Source organism: Strix aluco, chromosome 1 (assembly GCF_031877795.1).
Source record: "Strix aluco isolate bStrAlu1 chromosome 1, bStrAlu1.hap1, whole genome shotgun sequence".
Lineage (NCBI taxonomy): Eukaryota > Metazoa > Chordata > Aves > Strigiformes > Strigidae > Strix > Strix aluco.
This window is the reverse complement of record NC_133931.1, coordinates 61,869,912-61,895,796: the sequence shown is the minus strand read 5'-3', so window position 1 is coordinate 61,895,796 and position 25,885 is coordinate 61,869,912. Positions and strand designations below refer to the sequence as shown.

At 35.6% G+C, this 25,885-nt stretch overlaps 1 protein-coding gene across 1 annotated transcript in view; it reads right to left on the bottom strand.

The window, feature by feature from the left end:
- DOK6 (docking protein 6) overlaps positions 1–25,885 on the bottom strand; it is a 269,698-nt gene that overhangs the window by 79,457 nt on the left and 164,356 nt on the right. The window contains exon 5 of the mRNA XM_074822826.1: positions 21,920–22,109. Within this exon, the coding sequence (XP_074678927.1) occupies positions 21,920–22,109 (190 nt within the window). The remainder of the gene's footprint in view (positions 1–21,919; positions 22,110–25,885) is intronic.

Genomic DNA, 25,885 nt, shown 5'->3' with positions numbered 1-25,885 from the left:
ATCTGTGATAGAAAATTGTTGACTCGAGTCACTGATGCATAAAATCCTTCAACAATAGAAAGATTTCGATTTGTCTTAAAATACCAGATTCCTTTTATGTTTTGTTTGCTTACATTATTTTTAAGGTCATCTAATTTTTTTAATATCCCAGAGCCTTCAGCATGGCCCCAGAAAGCCCGAGGCATACAGAATTACAAAGCATTTCAGAAAAATGTGTCCTGAATAGTCTAACATTCTAACAGGTTTTTAAATATCAATATCTTTAGAATTTGCATCCCAGATTCTGTATGATTATTCATACATTAAATTTTACAAAATATATTCCCATCAGATGAACATACAGATTGTTTTAATTAAATAATCACTTAAATATCTCTCTTGTTATATTACATGCACACACACAAACACACAATTATATTACAGCTTTTTGAAAATGGAATAATTTTTTTCATGAGACTTATGTTTTTGTCAAGTTAGAATACAGCTTCCTACAAAATTTTATTTCAGAACTCATCTGAACAGGACTATTGTGCTATATAAGAGACTACTGAAAGTTCAGCAGTTGCTTTTGAATTCAAGGCTGACCACTGAAAATAAAACCTTATTAACACTTACAAAACCTTTGTCTGTTCACTGGAGGAGACATGCTTTTGTGACCCTCCTGTAAAGAACTTATGCATGGCTGTGTTTGGGAAGAACAGGATGTATTGGAGGCAGAAACAGATAAAATAGAGGTGCTTCTGGAAAATACCTGGTGAAAATACTTAGCAATGATCATCTGAGGTGTTGAAAGTCATGGTCTTAAGAACAGATAATTCACGATATTATCCATATGGATAATATCTATAATTCTGGAATAAAAATAGTCTTCTCCATCCCAAGATGTAAAGAAAATACAATCCATTTTGTAGACAGGTATTATTTGATCAGTAATAATGTGATGTGTCAATTAACAGATTAAAAAAAAAACCCTTTTGTATTAAACTCCAACAGAGATCAAGATCCCTGCTGTAAACATTTAAGATATTTTATACCCTTAGCCACAATCCTCCAAAGAGCTTCTAGTAGAAATAATATATCTCCAGAGTTTTGCGACATTATGGCAACAGCCTTTTGGATCCCTCAGGGCATCATATAGCTGGTACTCTGCTTTTGTGTAAAGAGATCTTAATAAAATTCAAATACCGTGAAATGGAAAGTCTGGAAAAATGACGGGTTTTCAGAAACTGAAGCAAAATATGATCTTTTTGTTGGTTTCAGAGGATGAAAAATCCTACAGGGATAAAAACAAGGAAGCAGGCAATGGGGCATGATTAAGATTCAGGAGTTAAGCTGCTTGTTTGAACCAAGCAAAACCACCACCACCACTGCCGATCAGACAAGGGTCTGTACTGCTTGCATGAGCCCTGGGTGGAGGCAGGGGATTGGGCTATGACACTGCGCCGGCACCTCACCCACCACACAGGACAGCACCGTGGGGCTCTGTTTCCCAACTGTAAGGGGTGACTGTGGTGGACATGTCATGCCAGCATTGGAAAGCCATTGATGGCAGCCTCCCCATGTCCAGATTGTGGGCTTCCCTGACTAACGATGGATGATATGCACACAGCTGCTCAAAACTGGAGGAGGAGGAGAATTATGGGCATAATTTTTTAAAGTGATGAATTCCACTAACTCGCTTTGAAGCTTAACAGGACTTAAAGGCCCCAGGAATGAAGCAGTCAGTACCTGGCTAGTCTGAGCTCTGTAAAAGCAAAAACTGTTAGAATAAGACTTTCTTTTTTCCAGCTAAACTTGTTATTAGTAATCTGCCTCCCAAGGAGATGAATCTCTTTGCCATAGTGAAGTTTTCCTGTTCAGCTCCTCAGGACGTTATTGCTTTACTCAGATGAAAATCTGAGTTTAGGTGGTCTATTCCAGTCTAGTCTACTCCAGTCTAGTCTAGTCTAGTCTAGCCTTTTCTATTTTCTGTTCTATTCTATTCTAGTTACCACACCAAGATCAGTGGCATGTTTTAGGGTTAGATTCAGTCTTTCTAGAACAAGGAAACACAAAATAAAATAGAAGCACTCCTAAGCATGATGGAGATGGGCGCAGGGAAAGGGGTAAGTGTGCTCTTCTAAGCTTAAGAGTTTTGCCAAAAAAACAGAGGACCTTTACTTATCTGGCCAACAGGAATGGACAAGCCCATGAGTTGAAAGACACTTCCTGACTTGTTCTATTTATAGACAAAACATAGTCAACAGAACAAATAAACTATTTTCTCTATAGCCTCTTCTAGATGCCAGATAACTGTCCATTTAAAGCTACATTTTCAGGTTTAGCCTTCTTAATTTTTGCTTTATTACAAATGAAAATGAAATAACTGTGGGTAAATTCACATTTCTCTATGTCCAAAGCACACATAGTTGTTCAGTTGCCAATTTAATAACATCTTCATAACTTTTACACGTCATAGGATCGCTGTAGAGAAAAGGCAGGACAAAGGTGTGGGCCTCTTCTTTTCCTGAAACTGCCACAGTTATGCACTGCAGCTCTACCAACTCAGTATGACCTTCACTGTCAAAAAATTTCACTGATTTTCTATAGTCAATTTTTTGATGAGAGACTTAACTGTCTGCGGATGCTTGAAAAATGCTGATGTTAGCTTGTCTATTTCTGTGTTTTCCAACTTTAAAACAGGGATGTCATTAACCTATGCTTTAGGATATTTAAGGATTCAATACATTAAAATGTATGAAGTACTTTGACTGAAATAGGAAAGTGCATTTTTTTCTGTAGTATTACAGAAATATATAACTGGACAGATAGCAAAACCAGTAAACAGTGTTCTAAATCATGGTAAATTTTCTACTTCTTAAAATACTGCCATAGCTTTTCACAACCATCATTGTTAGTATATCTGTCTCAAGAGCTGGGGGGAAGGAATAGGGACAAGCTGAGAACTAAGCTTGTGGCCCAGGACAAACTGGATTCAGAGATCAACAGTGAAAGTTCTTTCTTTTACTCAGAGGTAAGGCTTCTGTTCAAACCAAATAGATTTTCCCACCTGTATTGTCAGATTTTTTTCAACATTTCCCAAATTCACACAGTGGTTTCCCACCGCTTCTGCTCACTACAGTAACTTCAGTCTTTTAGAGCAGAATCAATACTATATAATAACCTGTTAGAATTACATTAAAAAAGGAAACTTTGTTGACTTGACTTGACCACCATTTACAAATGATATTTTTTTCCAAATAGAGGTTCATGCTCTCATGTCATGGTTGAAATATTTAAAAGTTTAACAGTGCAATATTCAGCAACTGCATGAGAGGACAAGAAGTTGACATCTGAGCTTCATTTCACTATTTTGGTTAAGGGTAAAATGCATTTTCACAATAACAAAGTTTATCTGAAAACTGAGATGCTCAGAAAGATTACTTGCTATAAGTCCTTGTTTTAAAGTAAAGGATAAATGACAATTTAACTAGAAAATGTTTAATTCTTCATATATCTAAATCTAATTTTTTATTGGATTTGAAAGATTTCTTTTTACCCATGAACAATTTAGCATTAAAGAAATAATGGCTGATTTATATACTCAAAAGTATATAAAACTACATACAAATAACTAAAAAAAAAGTCAACATCCTCCAACAGGCATTGAAAAAACATCACTAAAATGTTTACTATTAATAGCTAATTATTATTAACAACTACAGGTTTTAATAACTAATAGATAATAAATAACTACTACCCTAGTTTAGCACTTCTAGTTCTTTAAATAAAAATGGACTTCAAATTTTTAAATGAGAACAGATCATGAATAGCTATTGTCTAGTAATCAAAGTGCTAAAAGTTACCAGTACCAAACTGGATGTAATTACTATTACATAGTCCACACCTCATTTGAGAAAAATTATTTCCTTTAAACAGTGAAGCTGTTTACTCAGACACTTCAAGGCCCAGGAATGAAGTTAGCTAGTGCTTACTTCCTGTATGAAGAAGGTGGTCAGATGTCATATATGGGACCAGATCTGTTACTGTCACAAGACGAGTAGTAAATAAAAGATAGCCATTCTTTAAAGCCTTGAAGCTGTGGCTGTCAGTCACAAAAAAACCCTAATTGGTATGCAATATTTAACTGTGAACTGAGACACTTATTTCTTGTGTTGCTACAGCTTTGATTTTCTAAAAAGTGGTGGAAACTAGCAATTTTGACTCCAATTTAATTAGATTATCAGTGGAGACACACAAACAGTATCTCTCTTGCGGATATCTAACTTTTGTTCTTTCCTTGTTTGTTATCTCAACTGCAGCTAAGCCATTTTGACAGAAATCCTGTTTGTTCTTTGCAAGAACGTTACATACAGCATAAAGACAGGCTAGCTAACCAGTAGACCTCACTATAAAATGAATGCAAAGTTCCCCTGAGGATCCAAATTCTTTGCTCATTCCAGCCTTCAACACATGCTAGCTTGCTTCTTCCCAAAGTTGTTCTTCTCTGAGAAAATGAAAAAAACCAAGGAAAGCAAATAAACTCTTTGTGGCAGGGGCATATTTAGATAAAAAGCTCCCTTTATACCTAGGAATAGTTATCAAAACAACTGAAAAATAAACTATGTATGTTTTTATAAAATTGTAAGTCAACTTAGATGTTGAAGGGATAGGAAAACAGAGGAAGAAATAAGAAAATGTTGATAAGATTCCTAACTTACAATAAGGCAGGCAAAAAAGGGATACATTTGGTGGGGGAATCAATAAGAAAAAAGATAACTACATAAATAGGATATGTATGGGACCTAAGAAAGCTCTATGAGTGAAGCAGAGAGAAGACAACTAATGGGAAGTGCACACAATGTGTAATTAATTTAGGTATAGAACTTCTACAGCAGACATCCTTAGGAAGACCTAAAGTTGGCACAAGGTTGGTGAAAGTGGGGAAAATGTCCTGTGAAAGGGAAATGAAGATTGTCAACATGAAGCACAGCAACAATATAAAGGGCAACATCCAGCACAAGGAGACACAGACTCTGAGCGTGGCCTGTTACTCATTCCTTATGTGAATAATGAGTTAGATTTCTATGCTTTGCCGTCAGCATTTCAGAGTTTTATCTGGAGTGTCAAATGGGTATCCTGGAAATTTTATGATCTGAGAAGCAAATAATGAAAATTATCTGATATATTAGGCACCTGCCTGCCCCACCCTTACTGACAGTTATTTATTGGCAAGAATATACAATACAAAAAAGTAATTATGCATGATATCTACTAATTGTTGGCTATAGACATTCCTCCATAACAATTTATCGTGATGTTATTACACTTCACCTGAAGTGGGTAACTTTCCACCGTTCTTGCACATGCTCATGAGATATAGATAGCAGTGTTTAATCTTAAATTTGCTTTCTTTCATGTGGAATCTCCTTCAATTTGGCTTGAGCTAATACAGGGAACATGGAGTATTACCACATCTCTGATATGGCCCAGTAACTTCATCATGGAGCTTAGTCCTGAAGATTTGTTCAAGGTCAGATCTTGTATTTCTTGAGCCATCCTCAGCATTTTCAACTAAAAGAACTAAAGGATCTCTCATGCCATCAAAGCAGCTTTCCTACTGAGATCATTTATGGCAATATTTTGTAATTTTGAGAAGGAAAATGTTCAGAGATGGGAGTGGAAATTAGTGATGATTTGCTCCCAGGTAGCTGGGATTCCATCACTCAGAAGAATTCAGCAGTCCTTCTCCAATACTTCCAAGAGGACCTTAATACTTTCCAAGTTGCACATCTTTTTAAGATAGTATATGCAGTCAATGTAACAAAAATCGTATGTGCTAATCTGATTAATACATTGCTAGTCTTTCCGAACAGAGATGCATTACTCTACAAATTTTCCCTCTAAAAGGGAGACTTTCTGTGCATGAATAGTGTTTTTTCATGATAAGATGATTTCTTTTTCTGCCTAAACCAAATGACTTTTAAGTGGTATAATATAATATAAACAAAATTTTCTCATGAAAACATGTTATTTGTTTTGTCAGATGTGAGAGATTTCTGTACAGTACTAGTGGTAATTATGCCACTTGGGATATTTTTTCTTCTCATTGCCTGTGCTGCCTCTACAATCACTGTCTCTGTGCTGCCCTCTGTGATAGCACATCTAAACTGGTGGGGTGTGTCAGAGACACTAACCCATTCCTGCATGTCTGATGCTTTATACTTTTTGCTTAATGGAAGGGCAGAAAGCAGGCTGTGTCTTTCTCTGGACTATATCAATGATTGTCCACTAGTACTGTAATTCTCTAATTAATTTTCATGGGGTTTATCACTGTCTATCATAAGACACAGTGGAAAAAACTGTATTTTAGGTTTTTTTCCCAAGGTTCATTTTTGATAACAAGGAAGACTCTGTTTGGGACTTGTTTCAGCCCACTTTTGTTTTGTTGCTACCAAGCTTTCTATCCTCATTAAAATGTTCTTATTTATACTAATTACTTTGATATATCAGAATAAATGTAACTAGTGCTGAAGAGTTAAAGATAGCAAATAATTCTCAATGCTAGTTACAGTACAAAAGCAGAAAAGTTGATGTTATTGAAGTCATGTATAAAAGGTAGAATGTGGAGATTGACATGTAATTATGAAATATATCCATACATAATGGTAAACATGTTGTGCAGAGGCTGTTTTCTATTTCCTAGACCCTAGAAACTAAACTATAGTCAATAAAATAAGCGATATTCTGGAGTCTAAAAATTTGAATCCCAAATACTTTACTATGGCTATAACTACGTTTTTTGTCTCTTCCTGCTTATAGACTAGTTTCATTAAACATGACCTAGACATTTTGACGGGGAAGACTGAACTGTGATGTTTGTGCTTAATCACTTCTAAGTAAGAAAGATTCTAGGTTACACATGCAAATCAGTGTAGGTAATTAATGCATATGTATGTGCAAAACCCCTCACTTTATGGAGACTTTTGACCCCTTAACACTGTCTTAAAAAAAAAAAAATTAAAAACAAAAAGAGGATAATAAACCCAGTTGTTGACATGTTTTTAAATACACATGACATTTGCATTTTTGACAGTTTAAATAACAGAACAAACATGAAAATACTATTAGATAATTAGTTCTTCTAGACTGTAAAGCTCAGGTCTTGTTGATAATGATGAAATACTATTTAACAGTGTCTTGGATGAGTATCTATTCTTACCAGATCCATGAAAGACATACCAAGAACTCATATATTACTATTATCACCTTATCACAGAAGCAGCAGTTATGGTTGGCTGTACAACAAACAGACGAATGAAAAACATTGGCCTGAGAAAAATAAAGAGATTGCAAAGACTACAAACAGCTAATTTTTTTTTTTTTTATCAGATCTTTTCATTCATCATGGTTTGGTTATTATTTTTCATCTCACTTTTGAATGAGAGGCATATAAGTTCCAAGTCCTGGAAGCTGGGATCATATTCAAGTACAGATGTTTGCTACAGGACTTCTGCCACCCTGCTAAGAGCTATTATTCCTCTATGAAGACAAACATCCCATAACAATATTACTCAGTTCCTCTCAGTGTCTTTAGCAGAACACAGGTGAAGCAGCATTAATCTACGTGAATACCATTGACTTGGACAAGTTCAAAAAATGTTTGATATAAAATTCAAATAAGGCCATTACTGGTTAAAATAAACAATAGTGTAATAATACAGGAGCCCTGTGGCAGTGCATCACTACCTGCTACAACAGAAGCAATAAAACTTAGAGGCCTGGGATCTCCATTTTCTTTTTTTCCTTTTGGAGCCCTAAAGTCACTGTTATGTTCGGGACTACTCCTTGCCCAGCATGTCAAGGATGGAAATTCTCTTAGATGACACTTGCTAGGGTCTGAATTGATTCTGAACACATTGTGACACAATTCTGAACTTACTTGATCCTCTCTCAGGAAGTGACGAGTTTTGGAAGAAGGAGGCAACTACCAATTAACAGATGTTAGCATAGTAACAGACAAGGAAAGAATTTGCATAGGTATATTTGTTTATTATACTTCATCTTTGATGAACTTGGGGTGCTTAGAAGTTATGACATTGGACACCAATAAGTGCCAACAATATTTGGAGCAATTGATTATGCTCAACCTAAAAGTTAAACTAAAAAGAGGTAAAAAACCCCCAGGTTTTCTTTTTGCACATACCAACAAATATGATATTAAGAATTTAACACAGGACCACATTTGAAATGATCTACAAGAATATATGTCCTATAATGCCTCATTAATCTATCATCTATGTATTGAATGCTATTGGAAACACACTGTACTTGCCATGATGCAGACAGATACTGTGTTTCTGTCATTGATCTCCTTTTTGCTTTGACAGCAAGCATAGGAAACATATTTTGCATTTTGACAGATAGTTTTGCATTTTGATCAAAGGAGAGGTGGGAAAAATTCTGGAGGGCTGAACAAGAATGAACTAATACAATTAACATTTTTGATGGATAAATAATATCAAGTCAATAGAAGTAAAAATTATTAAGGAACTGATATAGAGCCAGGTTTAGAACCATACATAGAACCAGGAAAAAAAAAAGGCAAATTAGTCATTTAATTATAATGTGTATTCAAAACATCAGTTTTCCCAGTTTATTCAAAATGAATGCCGCATTCTCTCATTTTAAAAGTGGGACACACGAAGTGCGAAGAAATGACGAAGGGAACACTCTAAGCACTCTATGCTCTATGTTTTTCGACTACTTCAAAATAAGGCATTTTAAGTGTCCCCTTGTCCCCTCCCCTTTTAAATGCACCATCAATAATGGTTCTCACCACTTAAAGCATTTATGGTCAGCCACTCTGAAACTTTCAGTATACTATGATTTTATCATGATGGGGATTTAAGCACTGCTGTCTTCTTTCAATGTCACTCTCTCCATCATCAAGGTATGAGAGCTACTGCTTTGACCATTGTGGCCACAGAGGAATTCTCAGAAAGTCATATGCAAATATTATGGGCACACAGGGTTATCCAGAGACACTCACCATGATATGTATGTACACTATTGAGTAATTAACATATGTTAAAAATATCCAAGGATTCATCAACACTAATCTCAAACCTGGCAGGTTGTCAGCTCCAGTTTGGGAGTAGCCTGCCACAGCAGCAACCCCTGGGACAGGCGAAAGCACCAGGGATGAGACAAGTCAGGGATTTGTTTAAAAAAAAAAAAGCTATATTTCTCAGCTGTTGACAGTAAGAAGTCTTAGCTGAAGGCCACGTTTCTGGTCTAAACTTTAACTAGACATGTATACAGACAAAAGCAGCCAAATAATGCCTTTGGTGGTAAACTGGATGTGCAATAATAACATAACATCAAAAAATAATTACAGAAAATGTACAGCCCCCACCACGAGTATAAAGCATTAATTGAACTTCTACCAATTTTCTACATACGGTATTTAATTTAGAGAGGAAACATGACTTCCCTCCCACTTGCTTTAACTTTTCCTCTTTGCCATAAGGCAGGTAGGAGTGAAGTAGACAGATTTTCCCTGTTTTCTCAATTGCAAACAGTAGCAATTCTGTTATGGATCAAACAAGTCGCACTGTATTCACCTGGCATCTCTAACTCCAACTTTGATTGTGTATATGATATCCTTGTGTTAGTGCTTCCATCACTGGAAAAACTCTCTGTCAGGATTCGTCATTAGCCTGATAGCTAAAATCAACTGTAGTTTATGTTCAGGTAAGTAGCAGCTTGATAAGTTCCTGAGAACCCTCAAAATTTTTTTTTGTAAAATTTTGTTACATAAAAAAAGACACTCCTTTCAATTACACAATTAAGTGGGTAGGAAAAGGTTCAAGTGGATAAAAGAAGTGTAAAACCAAGAAACAAATAAATTGAGTCCTGCAAAAGGAAATCATCACAAAGAATTGCATATCAAATCATGCAGAAAAAGGACAGGAAAAGTATACAAAATGATAAAAAATAAGCAGAAAGCAGTGTTCAGATTATGGTTACACACTTGGGATCCCTGCATATTTTCTTGTAATATCCCATATCTCATATCATATCTTCTTTTCAAAACCTCATGGGATGCAATGGCTAGCCATTTTCTGATGTTTTGACAAATGTATATTTCCACCTCTGATTAACAGCAATCAGTTATGCTGATTAGGTTCTCTTAGTTGAATATATACTGTGAGTCCTGTGTGAAACTACTGATGCTGTACTGGATAAAGGCATCTTTTATGTTATCTATAGTGAGGATTTTGTTTAAAACAAAAAGGTTTAAGTAAGGATGGCAAGAACTGTGGCCATTGTGTGCATGTGCCACCATCTATTTCAGGCAAATATTCCTTCAGACCAGTTTTCTGCATAGCACGAGATGCTAGTAATTGACAGGAAATGCACCTTGACAAGTCCATCAGAAGAGGGAAAAAACAAAGACTGAAAAACAAATTTGGGATAGTAGAATCTAGAAGTATGAAATACATCTTCTCTAATGCATTAAATTTTTAAGCACAGCTCTCTTCCCAGGGAACTTGCGGCATTGTTAGAAAGCAAAATGAAAAAAGCAATTGTTCTTTGCTGTGAAAAAACACTAACAAGCTACTTTTACACTTGAGCTTACTAGTCTAGTTCAATATTTCAGAGTTCAGGCTTCTGCTGTTCTACACTGCCTTAGTAATATTTTTATAATAAATTTATAACAGCCAGGAAAGTACTATGAAGACAGGAATGTGTCAGTCCCTTCTGTCCATGATTCTGTATGCCATGTTTAAAAAATCCATGAACTATAAATGCAATACCTACTCGCTACACCAAACATTTATATACAGCTATCCAAAAAGGGAAGCCCTATAGGTGGCAGAAGAGAAAGCGTACAAATCCCTTATGTGCAGAATGATATATAATGGATTTTCATGGTTCTTATGCAGCAAAAGATGACCATGCCTTCCCTGGCATTTACACATAATAGCTTGGGCATGTTTGTGGCTATTTCATGTATGCCATTAAAACCATTTTAAGTATTCTACTAGGTAACATTTAAAAAGGCTTTTGAAGTATTTCCCCATTTTGTCACTCTGGAACATTCATATTGTAGGTATCTTTCATATCATAGAGAGAATATTAGTCTCAAGATAAATGCTAATATACATTTCTATTTCTGTGTATTACTATTTCTGCTCTAATTTCTCGGATGGTCCTTTTTATCAGCTATTTGACACTACTTCCACATGCACGGAACACTTTTTTCTTGGCTGCCCTCCATTTCATCTGAGCTTCTAAGGCTGAGAGCTAATCATACTGATTTTTCTTTTTTTTTTTTTTTTTTTCTCTCTCTGAGAAATTGGTCCAATGGGGCTTAGAGAAGCCTCCCATAAAAAGGTAAAGTACCTGTGAAATGAAATAGTGGAGATGGAGTTGTCAACATCTGCCAATGACTAGCACTTATACTGGCCAACTTCTCGCTACTTTTTGCTCAGATCTTCCATGCTTTCTGATTAGAAGTTGTTCCTAAAATGCTACATATATTTCAAAAGCTGCTACAGTGTTCCATCAGAAAACCAGCTACCTTTTGCTTTTATGCAGATGTCGCTCCCTATCTATTTCTGCCTTACCAGCTCATGTATTTCATCACAACATTCCTATCTCCTCCTATTCCATGTGCTTAGCCCATTCTGTGCCTGCCTCCCCAAACCCTCCTTCCTATTTTCACCAACCCCCTGAGTTTCTTTTAGTCCCAGCAAGCTGGTCCACTTGCTGTCCAATGTGTGTGCAAAACAGCCTTAGCACACTCATACTCTGGTCCTTTCCAGACCAGTGTTGGTTTGCATCACTGCTGTCACTCTTTATTCTCTGGTGGCAGTGACAGTACTCTTAGATAAGTAAGTCACCAGAAATATAGATGATCCAACCTGATCGTTCATTAAATAAAGGTTTGGCAACCTCAGTCATCATCTGAAAGAACTTCAGTGTTTTCCCTAGACTATAAAACTTTTTGTCCTTCAATCCCATTCTGACAGTAAATTATACTTACGGTCAGACAGTTTCAATTTTTTTGTTTTCAAATACGGCACTAATAAATGCAGTTTTTCAATAAATGATGATAATTTTTATTTACTTTTATAGCCAACTCGATGAAATTTCAGCCACGATAGCACACATTTCAGGAAAATAAAATCTCTCCTGTCATTCATCCCAAAATATTGTTTTCAAAAAGTGTATCAGGGATCATTTAAAGCGTCATTTTAAAGGAAGGATATTTTTCAAGCTGGACAGAGAATTAAAAAAAAGTAGTAAAAAAATGTGAAAATCTGCTTTGCTGCACTGGTTCAAGCAAGCCATGCAAGTACAATGTTATACTTGACTTTTCGGCCACTGACAGGATAATCAAGTAGATGAAACATCTCGGTGAATTATAGCACTGTACTGAGTTTTATTCCAAAAAGTCAGAAAGATCAAATGATGTTTAGAGCAGCTGAGATTGAGGCATTCCATTAGACGCTCTCCCTCCCCTCTTTCTAATAAGATGGAAGCTTTTTAGAAAATATGTGACAAATGACTACTCACAGCAGAAATAAATCACACACCACAGAGTACAGCATTATTAATAGTGCAATAATAGTAATAACTTACTGTGATAGCAAAGAAGTACTATTAGGAGGGACACAGTAGCTAATAGCATTTCCTCTAACAGGGGGTAAGGGACAAACCTTCCTTCAGTACCTTATAAATAAGTGGAAGATTAAAGGAGCCTGTGGGACCAGTCAAGCACACCTCAAAAATAGCCTGACACTTCCAGAATGCTATTGAACAGACACTGCCTATGAAGTGCTCTCCATCTCCCCTGTGTGACAATATTTTGATAGTTCTTTAGTTAATTTAAATTAGAGTGAGAGGACACTTAGTTGCAGTAAAAGACTTGAGGGGGGCATAATGTATGATAATACTAGGAGGACTGTGACATGGTTTTCAATTATTAGGCTTGTTTTCTCCTTAGCAAAGTACTTTGTGAAAACAAAACCTGAAATTTAGCACATGGATTTACATTCAATCAGCATTTATCACGGCTATCTAAAAAATGAGAGGAATTACAAATGCTCAATTTAATAGTTCTTTCAGGTCCTCCTATTTAGTTATATACCTATTTTTGGAAGAACACATTTTATATTATGTGTCTTTAAATATATTCACGTGCATGTGTATTTGTCTTAGTGGCAAATGTCCAAAAAAGTAATTTGGATTTCATTAAGACTGCAGCTGTTGAGAAGTGGTGAATAGTGTATATCAGAATTTTTTAGCATGTTTTAATGGTTTGAACCAAGATATCCTAGGTATTCTCTGGTTTCTATGGACATAAAATTAAAAAAACCCCCACATTTTAACACAAAAAGCAAATGAATGTGAACTCCCCATACATTTACTTCCAATATTATTTGTTTACCTACAGATTTTTACAGAAGAGCAGAATTTGTTTTTTCTAATTAATGACATCATTAATGAACTTAATTAATTAATGGATGAAAATATTCATTACCTTAATGATTATTGATTGATTTTTGAAAAAAAAAAAGTAAAAAAACAGCAATAGAAAAAAAACCCTTAAAAGTTAGTAACCTCCACAGTTACTCACATAGTCTAACACAGTCATGGGTGCACTGAGATCACATATGTAAGTATGTTCGGAAATGTGTATATGCAATAGACATATATATAAATCTCTGTTGGTAATGGCATTCAGCTTCCTAATGAAGAGCCAGAATACAGCTACTGAAAAAAAGAATCACCATGGAAATTTCCACACTCGAGTTTCTGCTCTCACACTATTACTATATCTAGAATACAGAAGTATTTCTGGAACTGCTATACATCTGTGAATGACAGTAAAGGCCAAAACAACTCTATTGACCTCTTTTTGAAGCAAAGAAGTTGCTGGGTTCTCTCATTCTCTAGAAAAGCTATATCTTAGTAAAGTTAACAAAAAAGATGCCAATAAGCATTTTATAAGTGAGTTGTTTATATGTGAGAACAATGAATTAACACTATCTGAAAGAACAGGGGGAATTGGGCAGATACTTGTCAAACCTTCCAAGACCAGCCTGGTAAAGTAGCTTTCTCAGCTCATGAGTAGTGACCGGCAGTCATGCGATACTCAACTTGATTCCAGTATAATCAAGTCCCAAGACTGAGAGAAAAATAAAATTTCCATTGCAGTTTTTCACATGTGACATAAAAGAGACAACTGTTCAGACACTAATATGACCTTGAGAATAAATTTATATGCCAGCTGAAGCAGAGGAACCACAGTTTCTGACAACAAATGAAGCCCAAAAATGTTTAAAACTGTGATCCTTTATGCTTCTCCAGTGCTCTCTGTGTGTATGTGCAAGCATGGGTTTGCACAGGTTCCTACATATTCATCAAAAAGGCTCTTTTGTTGTGCAAATTCCAGCCTTTGCATTTTGATTACTTCCTTCTATGTTTGTACAGTACACAGCCGCAGCATAGAGGATATTTCAAATCTCCTCCTCAATTGATGATACTACATTCATAAGCTTTGGAGAAAAGGAGGATTTATTTGTGCTTAGCATTCTTGCTGGCTAGATGGTTCCCTGTGCAAAATGTGGCCTTCTGGACTGCCCTTTGTGAAGTGTTTAACACTTGTCTACTTTCTGTATAGATAATTAGGTGCCCAGTTTCAGCATTTTTAATTAGCTCATGCAAATAGACTTGCTGAGGGAGAGATGTAACAGTATTTAAATGCTAAAATAGACACTCTGGCTCTTATTGTAAATGGTATCTACATAAAAAATGAAGAACATTATGAATTTTATTACTTTGTATGTATGAGTTTCTGAGTTTTGCTGTTGATTTTTTTTTTTTTTTAATGGGGCTTTTTTATTGTTTTACTTTTCAAATCTGAGATATTTCAGTCCTCCTGAGGTAGACAGTTAAATGTTATTATGACTCTTGGAGAGAAAAGGACCTGCTGCTGGGGCATCTCAAGTTATTCGGAACTGCCATATGTGATTAATTATTGGTATTGTTCACTGTGGAATTCAAAGGTTAAAATGTAGAGTTGAAACAATAAGTGAGTCCTAATGTGATTAAGAGTGTATGAATTATTGCATGTGCTTCTTCTCTGCTCATACATTACACATCAATAACTTCATTAGTCATATTCAGCATCAGGAATATTAATCCAGCAATGCATGCATACAGCAGAGTGTATGTGTAAAAAAGGGACAATTAGAATATGGCAAGTAAATAACAAATCTGGGTTCAAGTGTGGATGTAAAGCCATCTGAAAGCAAAATGGTGGCTGGTCTCAAAATATTTTAAAATAAGCCCTATTTTGATTATGACATAAACCATGTTATGAAGGGAGAAGGCAAATTCTGCACTTCAATTGAAAGGCACAGTTCTTGTTATCTCAGGATCATCAGAAGGAACATAACATGCTGTCTATTAATACATTAGGCAAGCACAATATAATTCTTAGCAATTTCATTAAAAATCTTTGTAACATTTGAATTATACCAATGATATTGGATAACTAGTGATCAGCTGAAAACTCAAGCTGTGCCCTCTGGGTTGTAAAATAAGCAAATATGAGCCACTTCTATAGATATCACAGAGATTATGGCTTTCCTTCTGAGCTGTATGTCTTTTGTGTTAACTGGATGAATTTTGGGTGACTGTTTTTCTAACTGCATATCTTTCATTCAGTACAAATGAATAAGGAAATTTACTGGTTAGACAATGGTGAATTATTGAATTAGTGATGTGCTCATTCCTATTGATTTAGTATTTATAAATTTGTTCATTACTATGCTACATAACTTCACCTGTGCAGGCTGCTGCTCTGTCCTAGGAGTCACTGACTTCTCAATCTATTTGTGAGAAAATTACAGCTTAACAAAGGTAACGTTATTCTTTCAATATATTGCCTTTTTTGAGATGCCATTGTTCTTCTCATCAAAATTAGAGCTTTCACAGCAAAGTGGAATGTCTCAGGCATTCTTTGTCAGTTGGAGAAAATCTTTTGTAGGTGTGTATATCATAGCTGAATTTTCAAAAGAGGGACTAAAAAAAAGCATAACACTTTAGAAGGTACAATAAAAATTTAGGATAAAGCAGGTTGTATATAATCCCTTCTTCTCTCTGCCATATTCATTATACTGTGGAGAATTTGTTATGTGAGTTTTGGTGGAACTTGCTCTGGCTTACCAATGCTAGAGCAGCCTGAGAGGAGCCTTGGAACCTTATAAATCACTTCTTCAATGAGCTATATTAGTTTCTGCTAGTAAAAGAGTTCTTCAATTAGGTACCATGATCAAAACCAGAATAAGAGGCCTGTAGATGAGTTAAACATATAACTTCCTTTAAATAGGGTTTAAGTGAATCAGATGACTAACATGGAACTTATTCCAGAGCAAGAATTTGGCAGAAGGCAAGCTGAGAGCTGGAATGAAGTTGGAATGGAAAAAAGGTAGGAATGGAACTACAGTTACAACATATTACAGTATAACCTTGGCACTGCTAAATACTAGGAACTAATTAAACCTCTTCAGTGGTAAAAATGCCACTTTTCCTAAAATTAGAGCTATGTGATTACTGAAAAAAACAAGGGGATGATACATACAAGAGTTTTCTGTTTCTTTTTTAAAGTTATTTTCAGATTTTAGCAATACATACTGCCTGGGGAAAGAATATGAGAAAGAAATGAAGAGGCAGTAAGAAAACAGATAAAACAAAAACACAGAAAATTCACCTAATGGGTAAATAGGCTTTCTGAAAATATTACAAGGTGTAAAGGAAGAAAAAGATCCTAACAAGCTTAACTATGAAGTGTGGGATACTGAGAGCTCTAAGCTAATGTTTACGTGAAAGGATAAATCTACTTATTGCAGCTGCACTTGAGTACTCATACTGCTTCCCAACTCAAAGCAACTTACAAATTGTATGACAAGCTTATGATTTACCACGATATTTAGAATTATTTATAATACATGATTCTATTATAAACCTATGACAAATTTAATCCACAATTTAGATAAACCACCAGCAATCAGGAATTGAAGGAATTTCTTCAGGGAGGTATAGACCTGAGTTAATATGTACATCAGTGTATGAAGTCCCAGAACAACTGTCTCAGGAGGCACATACATAAGGGGCCTCTCCCAACATAAGAGAAAAAGAGGATGTTTCCTGTAACTTAACTTTAAGGGTTAATTGACTAATACATTTCACATTAACACCAAAAACCACCACAGAGGACTGACAGACAAATGAAAGATTTCAGTCAGATGTAGTGCCTGAAGCAAACACTGAACTTTCTGCTTCAGATAACCCTGGCATCTGTGTATCTACCACTGAGAAAATGAGTATGTCAGTCTTGGGTCACATAAATGGAAAAAAAAAATCTGACAAATTCTCATGTCACCACTCTGCAATGCTTGAACTTAATATTTCTCAACCAAAGAAACAGATTCCAGATCTTAGAAGTGACAGAGAATACCACATTTCATTACATTTTCTCTGATGAAGAAAAAAAAAAACAAAAACAACAAAATCAAAGGGCAATAAAGAGGAAGAGTTTAGTGTGGTTCAATGGGTGTCTCTGAATGCACAGTGTGAATTAACTTGGAAATACTTGAATAAAACAGAAGGAGTGTATCATGGATTTGTGGCTCATTCTGGTCTCAAAACTCCAAGAACAAACCTACTTCCTCCACCTCTTTACTCAGCTGGAAACTTAAAGTATTTGACAAAGATTGGCTGGGGCTTCCACAGCCTCATGTCCTCATTGTATTTTCTCACCGTGTTTAACTTTACTTCAGCTTGACTTTGGCTTATTTTTTTGGATACTTCTGGCCAGCACTTAACAGACTTGACCAGACAGCTTCCATACATAGAAAATATTGTTTAATGTAAATGGTAGAATTGCAGCGAAGCAAAAGAAAGAACATTTCAAAAGGAATTAAGAGTCCACATGTGTTTATTTTTCTCAGTGTCTCAATTCTGAATTGAAGTCTCCTCTTATGCTCCTAAAATGTGCCCCAGCCAGCTTGTTTTTCTAAAAGAAAAGCTTGGACAACTGCCTTCTGCAGTTTCCAGAGAGTGAAGTTTAAACAATGCTTAAGGCCTTTGTTATGGATTGTTCGGTTTACATCCTGTAACTTCAGCAGGAGTCTGAAAGCAGTGTCTTCACACCTGATCTGGGCTATAAAATATTTAATCTGTACCTGTTTTACTACTTTTCTGTCATGTTTCTTGGATTGCACGTAATTATTGAAATCCAGTGCAAATTTACAGTACTTTCATCTGGACAGTTAGGCAGGCAGTTCCGTAAGGAGCACACTTCCCATTTCAGGGGCCTAAGCGCAGAGAGAGTCAGGGACTAATGCCCATGTGTGTGGAGTAGCAGTTCCAAAAGTCTGAAGAGAAATAAGTGCACCTGTGCAGATCAACTGCATTCTTATGCACAGTGGCTCCAACATATCCAATACCCAAAATAATGAGAATGAGGTGTCTGAACACATTATACCTGTTCAGAAATTAAGGAAATCCTGTTGACTCATTGATGATTCAACATTAGAATTTCCCAAGCAAATCCAAATCTGGTCAGGTGGAAAGCCTAGTTCTTGGAAAAGTAAATGCTAGGCTCCTACCTTAGGTGCTTTGAACTACTGTGGATCCATTCACAGTGTTAGATACACAGTGTTAATCACTACAAAGCTATTGAAGTGTCTAATGGAGTTATGAATTACTATTTTCTGATTGATGGATAGATTGCATGGGATTAACCCTAATCAGATACTTCAAATTATGAGAATCTCTCCATCCAGCATGGAACTAAATCACACAAAACTGTGCTTCCCCCAAATCTCAGCAGAGTTTGGATAGGGAAGAACACAAATTAAGTAAATCACTGTGCAAGAAATATTTAATTCCATTGGTTCACTGAATAATGAAAAATAAGGATGGGTCTAACTTCATAGGTAGTGTGAAGATCCATATTTACAAACTCTAATTCAGTGCAAAACTAAACAGAAAAATCTGGCAGTTTAAGAGAATCTGTGTTCATTCCTCCCGTATTTTAGACATCCTCCAAATCGAGTAGTTATTACGTTTCATTAACCAAGTGAACAGTTTAGTTTTATATATCTGAGTCCATATTCCATTTAAATGCAAAGCAATATATTTATTAAAAGATAAATTTAATTGTCTGAAAGCTTAATTTTGATCCATTTATTTACCATAGTATCTCCTTGTGAATATGTTCTATTTATTTTAATGGAACGGATTTATTTTCTTAAACAAAGCAATACCAAAACTGAGGATGGATAACAAACACATAAAACTGAGCTCTTAATGCTCATGTAAACCTCATACACATATACCGCATAGCTGTTAAAACTCAGCAAAAAATAAGAACCTATTTAAAAATATTTCCTTTAAAGCAATTGTCTACATTTAATATTTAAGCCTTAGGGAAAAATTAAAGCAACAACACTTTTACTGCATAACATTCTCATAAAACATGGATGAGTGCTTCACTTCTGATAAGACAGCATACATCACAAGTTTACTGTAGTAAGGTACTAGCAGATCAAGGGACAATGAAAATTATGTTCAGAAAGAAAGATGCTGATTAAAAAATAAAAATAAAACCTCAAACAAATTAACAACAGATTTTAAGATGAGCATTAGTGTTGCCCTATGTAGTCTTCAGACGTTACTGAAGATAATATCTTTTCTCTAGCCCTATTTTTTACCTCTACATTTTTTTGCCAGTCTAAATCTAGCCTTTATGCATTTCCAAATCACATGGATAAAGCACTCCCAAGCAAGCAAAAGGGAGGAATTAGATCAAAGACAATAAAGCATGACAGATAAAGGCAGAGCTAGCTCATAACAATAAAACACAGGAAAACAATCCACTTTTCATCAGGTTACATGGTCCATAGATTGTAGGGGAAGACGATATTTAGATACTAGTATGGAATTAAAATACTGTAGGAGGCTTGGGAAAGCAGAGAGATAAAATCACATTTTAGTTGAATATATACAATCACTATGCATAGTTAGTACTGCTGTGCCATAGATAAAAATAGAGCAGTACAGAAAGAAACTATCCTGTAAAAAAAAAGAATTTCACTATGATATATACTGACATTTTTCATAATTAAAACACTGTAGAGAATGACACACCTACATTTTGAGACATGAATAAGAAATCAACTTCAAGTGATTAATCTGAATTAATTTTAACAGCTTAATTTTAGTTAACGACAATTCCCATGTCCAAAGATAGTTTCCTTCAGAATCAATTACAAGAAGTGGGTCTACTCACAGATATATTACTCCAAATAAGCAAACATTAGTAAGCCCTCAATCATTACCTTTTTATGCAAAAATAACCCTTTCCCCTTTAATAAAATACAAATACAAATTCAAATTGCAAATACAAATTCAAATACAAATTCAGCCAAAGAGTCAGATGAGGGGGATATTCACAAAGAATGGGATAAAGCTAAATCTTAAGGTTTTTGTTTCTTTGCTTGCTTGCTTGCTTGCTTGGTTTTCCCCAGAATAATATGGTGGGTTTCAGGCATTGTTTTTGGCATTTTATTTGCTTTCTGGTATTGCACAGGTATGCTGCTTGAACTAGTTTCACATGAGATAGTTTGAGGCCTAGGGGAAGGAATGATTTAGCAAATTATTCTTGCTACAATTGTATATTGAATGAGCCCCACAGCTTAACCATTGAAATGAAATTGTAATGGGTCAGCCGTTGCTAATTTTTAGTAAAACAATACTAAATTAAAAAAAGTAATGATGTCTTAATGATTTTTAATGGTGAAGTCATCACAGAAAAGTAGCAGAGCACTAAAATGCTCTGGTAGCATCCGTCTGGATATAAAAAGTTACAAGTTAAGTGGTAGCTCCCATCTATAAGAAACTGCAGAAGGATTTTGGTCATTACCTCCTTAGGCTGTAGGGTCCATATGATCCATACTTTTGTTTGTGATCACCAACTGTACTTTTGTGAATATTTGTTAATGATATTGAATAAGTACACATCGAAATGCATATGAAGATTTTTAACAAGGCAGTGTGGCTAACCCAAGAGTGTAGAGACACCTGTAATTTCACAGACTGACTCAGAAAATTCAGGCTCTGCATAAGGGAGTATGACAAACTTAGAAAAGTCTAGAACCATAAAAAACAAGATGAAACATCACTGAAGACAGAGATAAATGCAGAATTATTTCTGCGCAGAAACACAGAAAAGGCAGTGGACCTAATGGTAATATATGAAATTCTTAAAAAAGATATGAAAGGGAGGCAAAACAGAGCTCCACGGACATTTAAAACTGATCTGAGGATGGAAATGGCAATGAGGATTAAAACTGCAGGCAGAAAAAAGAGCTAGCCTTTTTATGGGTTCACAATGTTCTCTGTACTCCTGCTTGCAATTATACTCTAGGGTGGCAATCAGTCATCAGGAACATCCAAAAAGAGTAATATCTACCATTAACGAAAGTTATTCCATTCATACTGTGTGATGAGCCTGTTCCATGATCCAGAATTAATTTCTTCTACATCAAAAGTAGTCAAATTATACCACACTAGTGTTTAAGCACAGTGAGACTCATAAACTTTAAGAATGACAATTCAACCACAGTTAAATAAAAGTCAGAGGAAGCTTAAACATATTTTAAATATAAGATATTAATGCTTATTTCGAACACTGCGTTTAATATAGTGAAAAGTAATATTCAACAAACAGAAGTCTATGGAGAGAGCATGTATTCTGTCTTTCTTTATAATGAGAGGCTAATCTAATTTATCAGGCTGCTTCTCAAAAATCACTGCTTATTTTTTCTTCTTGCTGCTTCTCCTTAGCTCTTACCTTCCAGACTCAAATGTGAACCATGTTGAGTCACGTCCGTATCTCCTCAAAGAGCTCAGAGGCCACATGACCAGCTTGACCTTGGCATTGTGGATGTCCCAGAGATAGATGTTTTCATGGGTGATCTGCATTGTACATTCCCCATAGATATCTAAATTTGGTGTAGGCATAAGATATACATTGAATCGTTCTGGAAAAAATAAAGCACAGAATAAGGCATCACCAGTTAAAGTAAGATTTTATACTGGGGAAAAAAAATAAAATCAAGTCTTTAGTTACTGATGTTTCAGAAATCAAGGCCAAATTTCTAGCCTTGAACAGAGGTGAGGATCCACTGATGTTGAAGAAGTCTTGCTAGTGTACATGTAAGGAGTAAGAGGAGAATCTTCTGCATTTCATTTTCATTATAAATAATGCAGCAGACGGAAACATCTTTCACAGATGATCTGCATAGTCCTCTTTGACATACGTCCCCAGCAATTTAACTGAAGCCCTTTATCCTCACATTAAGGTCCCCGACTCTATGCAAATCAGAATTCACAACGACTTGAACTCTGACAGATACTACTCTCTCAAAGAATAAAACTACAGGTATCTTGGCAAAACCTGTATGTACAACCATTGCCTCTTAGAAGAACTGTCCTTGAAATTACAAACCCAGATTTACTTACTGAAGCTTGTTAATAATTACATTTTTTGTGTTCAGTTTCTATTTATTTGCCAAAGTCATTATCATTTCTCAGATTAATAGCATTTTTAATCATCTGTGGCTTTCTTGAAAAATCTGATTCAACACCATATATTATTATGGTCATGACATAAATTGCTATCAGCTGCACTTCCACTGCAAAATGCACTCACTGCAGTAAGAGGTCAAGGGCATTAACAATTTTCTGAAGTGCCTGAATTTCATGTGATTTAATAAGCAGCGCAAAAACTGTCCTTAAAAAAAAAAAAAAGGGAAAAAAGGAAAAAATCCAAGATGTTATAAACCACCATTAACTCCTATGGAAGGAAGTAAACCACAGCAATAGCAAGACAATTTTAAATGAAAATGTAATTTTCTTTGAAGAATAATTAATGTTTCTATGAGTTGCTCCTACAAAGAATGAAAAACTCAGTTAAATTTCAGGTTGTACAGTTGGAAGTGCTAGCTTATATTTTAACTCTAAAGGCACTAAAATCTTATGGCTTAATATCATACTATGGGAGAGTGTAGTTGATTCACAACTTCCTCTCACAATTTTCTTTCATTTTTGAAATAGGATACAAATGCAAAATTTCAATGCTACTGCACTGAACGGTTGACAAAAAAGAACTATTAAAGTATGAACATGAGCAATGATCATTTAATAAACAGTACTGGGAAAATGTACTTCAAATGGACACCTGGTAGGAAAATTGTCTCCAACTACTTGATAAAAGAATGACAGTTTGGTGTGGAACATTTTTAATCCACCATTTGCACTGAACTCATGGTGTCCTCATAAAAATTAGGAAGGAATTTAAAGTAATCAGAAGAGGAATTAAGTGAGAGAAGTTTATCGTAAATCAAAATTAGGCGCAACTTCCCATTGTGTTTGACACTGAATACCACAGGCATTATATGTCCATTTTTTAAACTTTTAATATATATATATTTTTCTGACAAATCAGTGAAAATATTACAAATAAATGAATTAATATGTGTTAGAAATGTGTGAGTATGTGTGTGTGTGAATAAAGTAGCAAAAGTTTGGCTGAGGAATTAATGGAAGCAGGAAGTGCTGGGTGAGCAGTAAGAATTGCCTCCCTGCATAGCTATAAGTAAACTTGTCATCCCCAATGTTATTCTGTTTCAGCCAATTTAATTTTGTCTTATTAATGACTCCCCAATTGATTCATTCAGTCTCACAGCCATTCAACCTCTTCTCCCAGGCCCTAGTTCTCATTAATCACACTAATGGGTGTTAGCCCTAAAAGTTCTATTTTATGACTAAAGTCCCAAGTGTGCAAATCCTAGTGTTGCATAACAGTCTTCTGACACACAGCACAAATAGATTAGCAGGTGCTGCTGAGATCACTGCAAAGAATTTCCCCTAGCCCTCAGAGTGCATTGGGCACATGTCTAACCTAACACCTAGTAAATGGAAAGACTCACACATAGGAGCATGGGTCAATGTCTGCATTGGGAAATGAATGGAAGAGAACAAGAGGACTTATACTTTTTAATGGAATTATATTTTTTTATGTATGTATATTTATGCCTTTTTTCAGTATCCATATGTCATTGTGATGGTCATGCAAAAATGTGTAGGAGCTACGCAGGTGTGCTTTTATTATATATTTGACTCCAGTTTTGCATTGTCATGCTGTTACTTATTGTTACATACCTCCTCTATTTGAAAGAAAGATACAGATGACTGACATATCAGCTGATTCTCTTTTACATTACAAGAAATCACACAATATGTCTATGGAGGAATCGAGCTACTATGTGAGCATGGAAATCTTTCGCTTTCCCTGTCTTCACTGACAGAGTGCCTCAGACAGCAGAGAAAATGGAAAATGGCACAATTATTTTCTGAAGTAAACATTAAACTGGTGTGTTGAAGGCACAGAATATTTCAACTTGGTTTAGAAGTTACCAGGATACTCATGAAATGCTCAGCTTCTCTGAAGTGTTTGAGGATATTATTGCATGAAGGGTATTCAGGACATATGGTATCCTCAAACTGTCAGTAGACATTTGCTGACTTTGCATGGGAGGTCAGTGTTTAAGGTGAGATGTCATGGATTAAAGAAAGTATGTCTGATTAAACTGAACATCAGCTGCAGGGCAAAACATAGCACCCTTGGAACTTACTCAAATTGGCAAGAAAAGCAAGTGCACAAACATATGTGCTGGAGAAGACTGAGGTTGGATATATTTGCTTTTGAAACAAAAAATAATGCTTTTGAGTAATGGGAAATTGAGGACATGGAAAGGTGTAGATACTATTAAATTATTTTAGGAATTAAAACACAGAGTCCAATTTTTCTATTTCAGAAAATATTTACCAGGTATCTAGGCAATGGTAATACAATAATTCAGTTTTTAGTGGCAAATTTTGCCCTTAAACTTATCCAGGCAAGAACATTCATAGGCTAGATTTGGGAATCCCAGCTGAATTCTGGGTCATCTGAATCACATTGAATAGGGTATTTAGCTTCTCTGTGGATCAGACACCATCTGCATATGAGTGGGATGAGATTATAACAGTTCGTTGGGCAGTAAGATTAAGTTAATAGAGTTAATGAGGGACCCAGAAAACAGGGAGATGGAAGAAACCAAACAAGTAGATGATGTCCTGTTGGACAAGACAAGGCTGAGACTGAGCACGTGCAATTCCTCAGCATTCAGCATCACTATCCTACTATCTCCTCCAAAACTGGTGAGAGCAAAGTTCAGGGAGTGGGGGAGCCAGGATGAGAAAAAAATGGTGATAAATTGCTACATTTATTATTCTACTCTTTTCAATGTAACTGCTCTTTCCCATCTACTTGAATAATCAGAGCAATGCTTCATCATGTAAAGGTGTTTAGCATTTGGGCTTTGGCAAGACTATGACTTTTAATAACATTTTCCAGAGCACAGGAGCATAAGAGTCTTTGTTAAAGTGAGCATATTGACTGAGACGGGGACTTGGCAGCAACTCTTGAAATGCTCTCAGCCTTTCAGCTCAAAGTCCAGCTGTGTTGGGGAAGAAAAATGACTGTGAGGCCCAATGATCCTGGTTCTGCCATTTTATCACTGGATTCCTTTGCCTAAATCATCAGTCGGAAAACTGGCCAGGTGACATTGCAATCTTGCAATACAGATGCTTTGTTTCACTTCAGCTTTAATGAGAGGGAAAAACTACTTATGGAAGGAGGCAGTCAGGTTGGTGGGGTATATATAAGAAGAGGCTTTAAAAGCAAACATTCAGTGTCTATCTGGAAAAAACT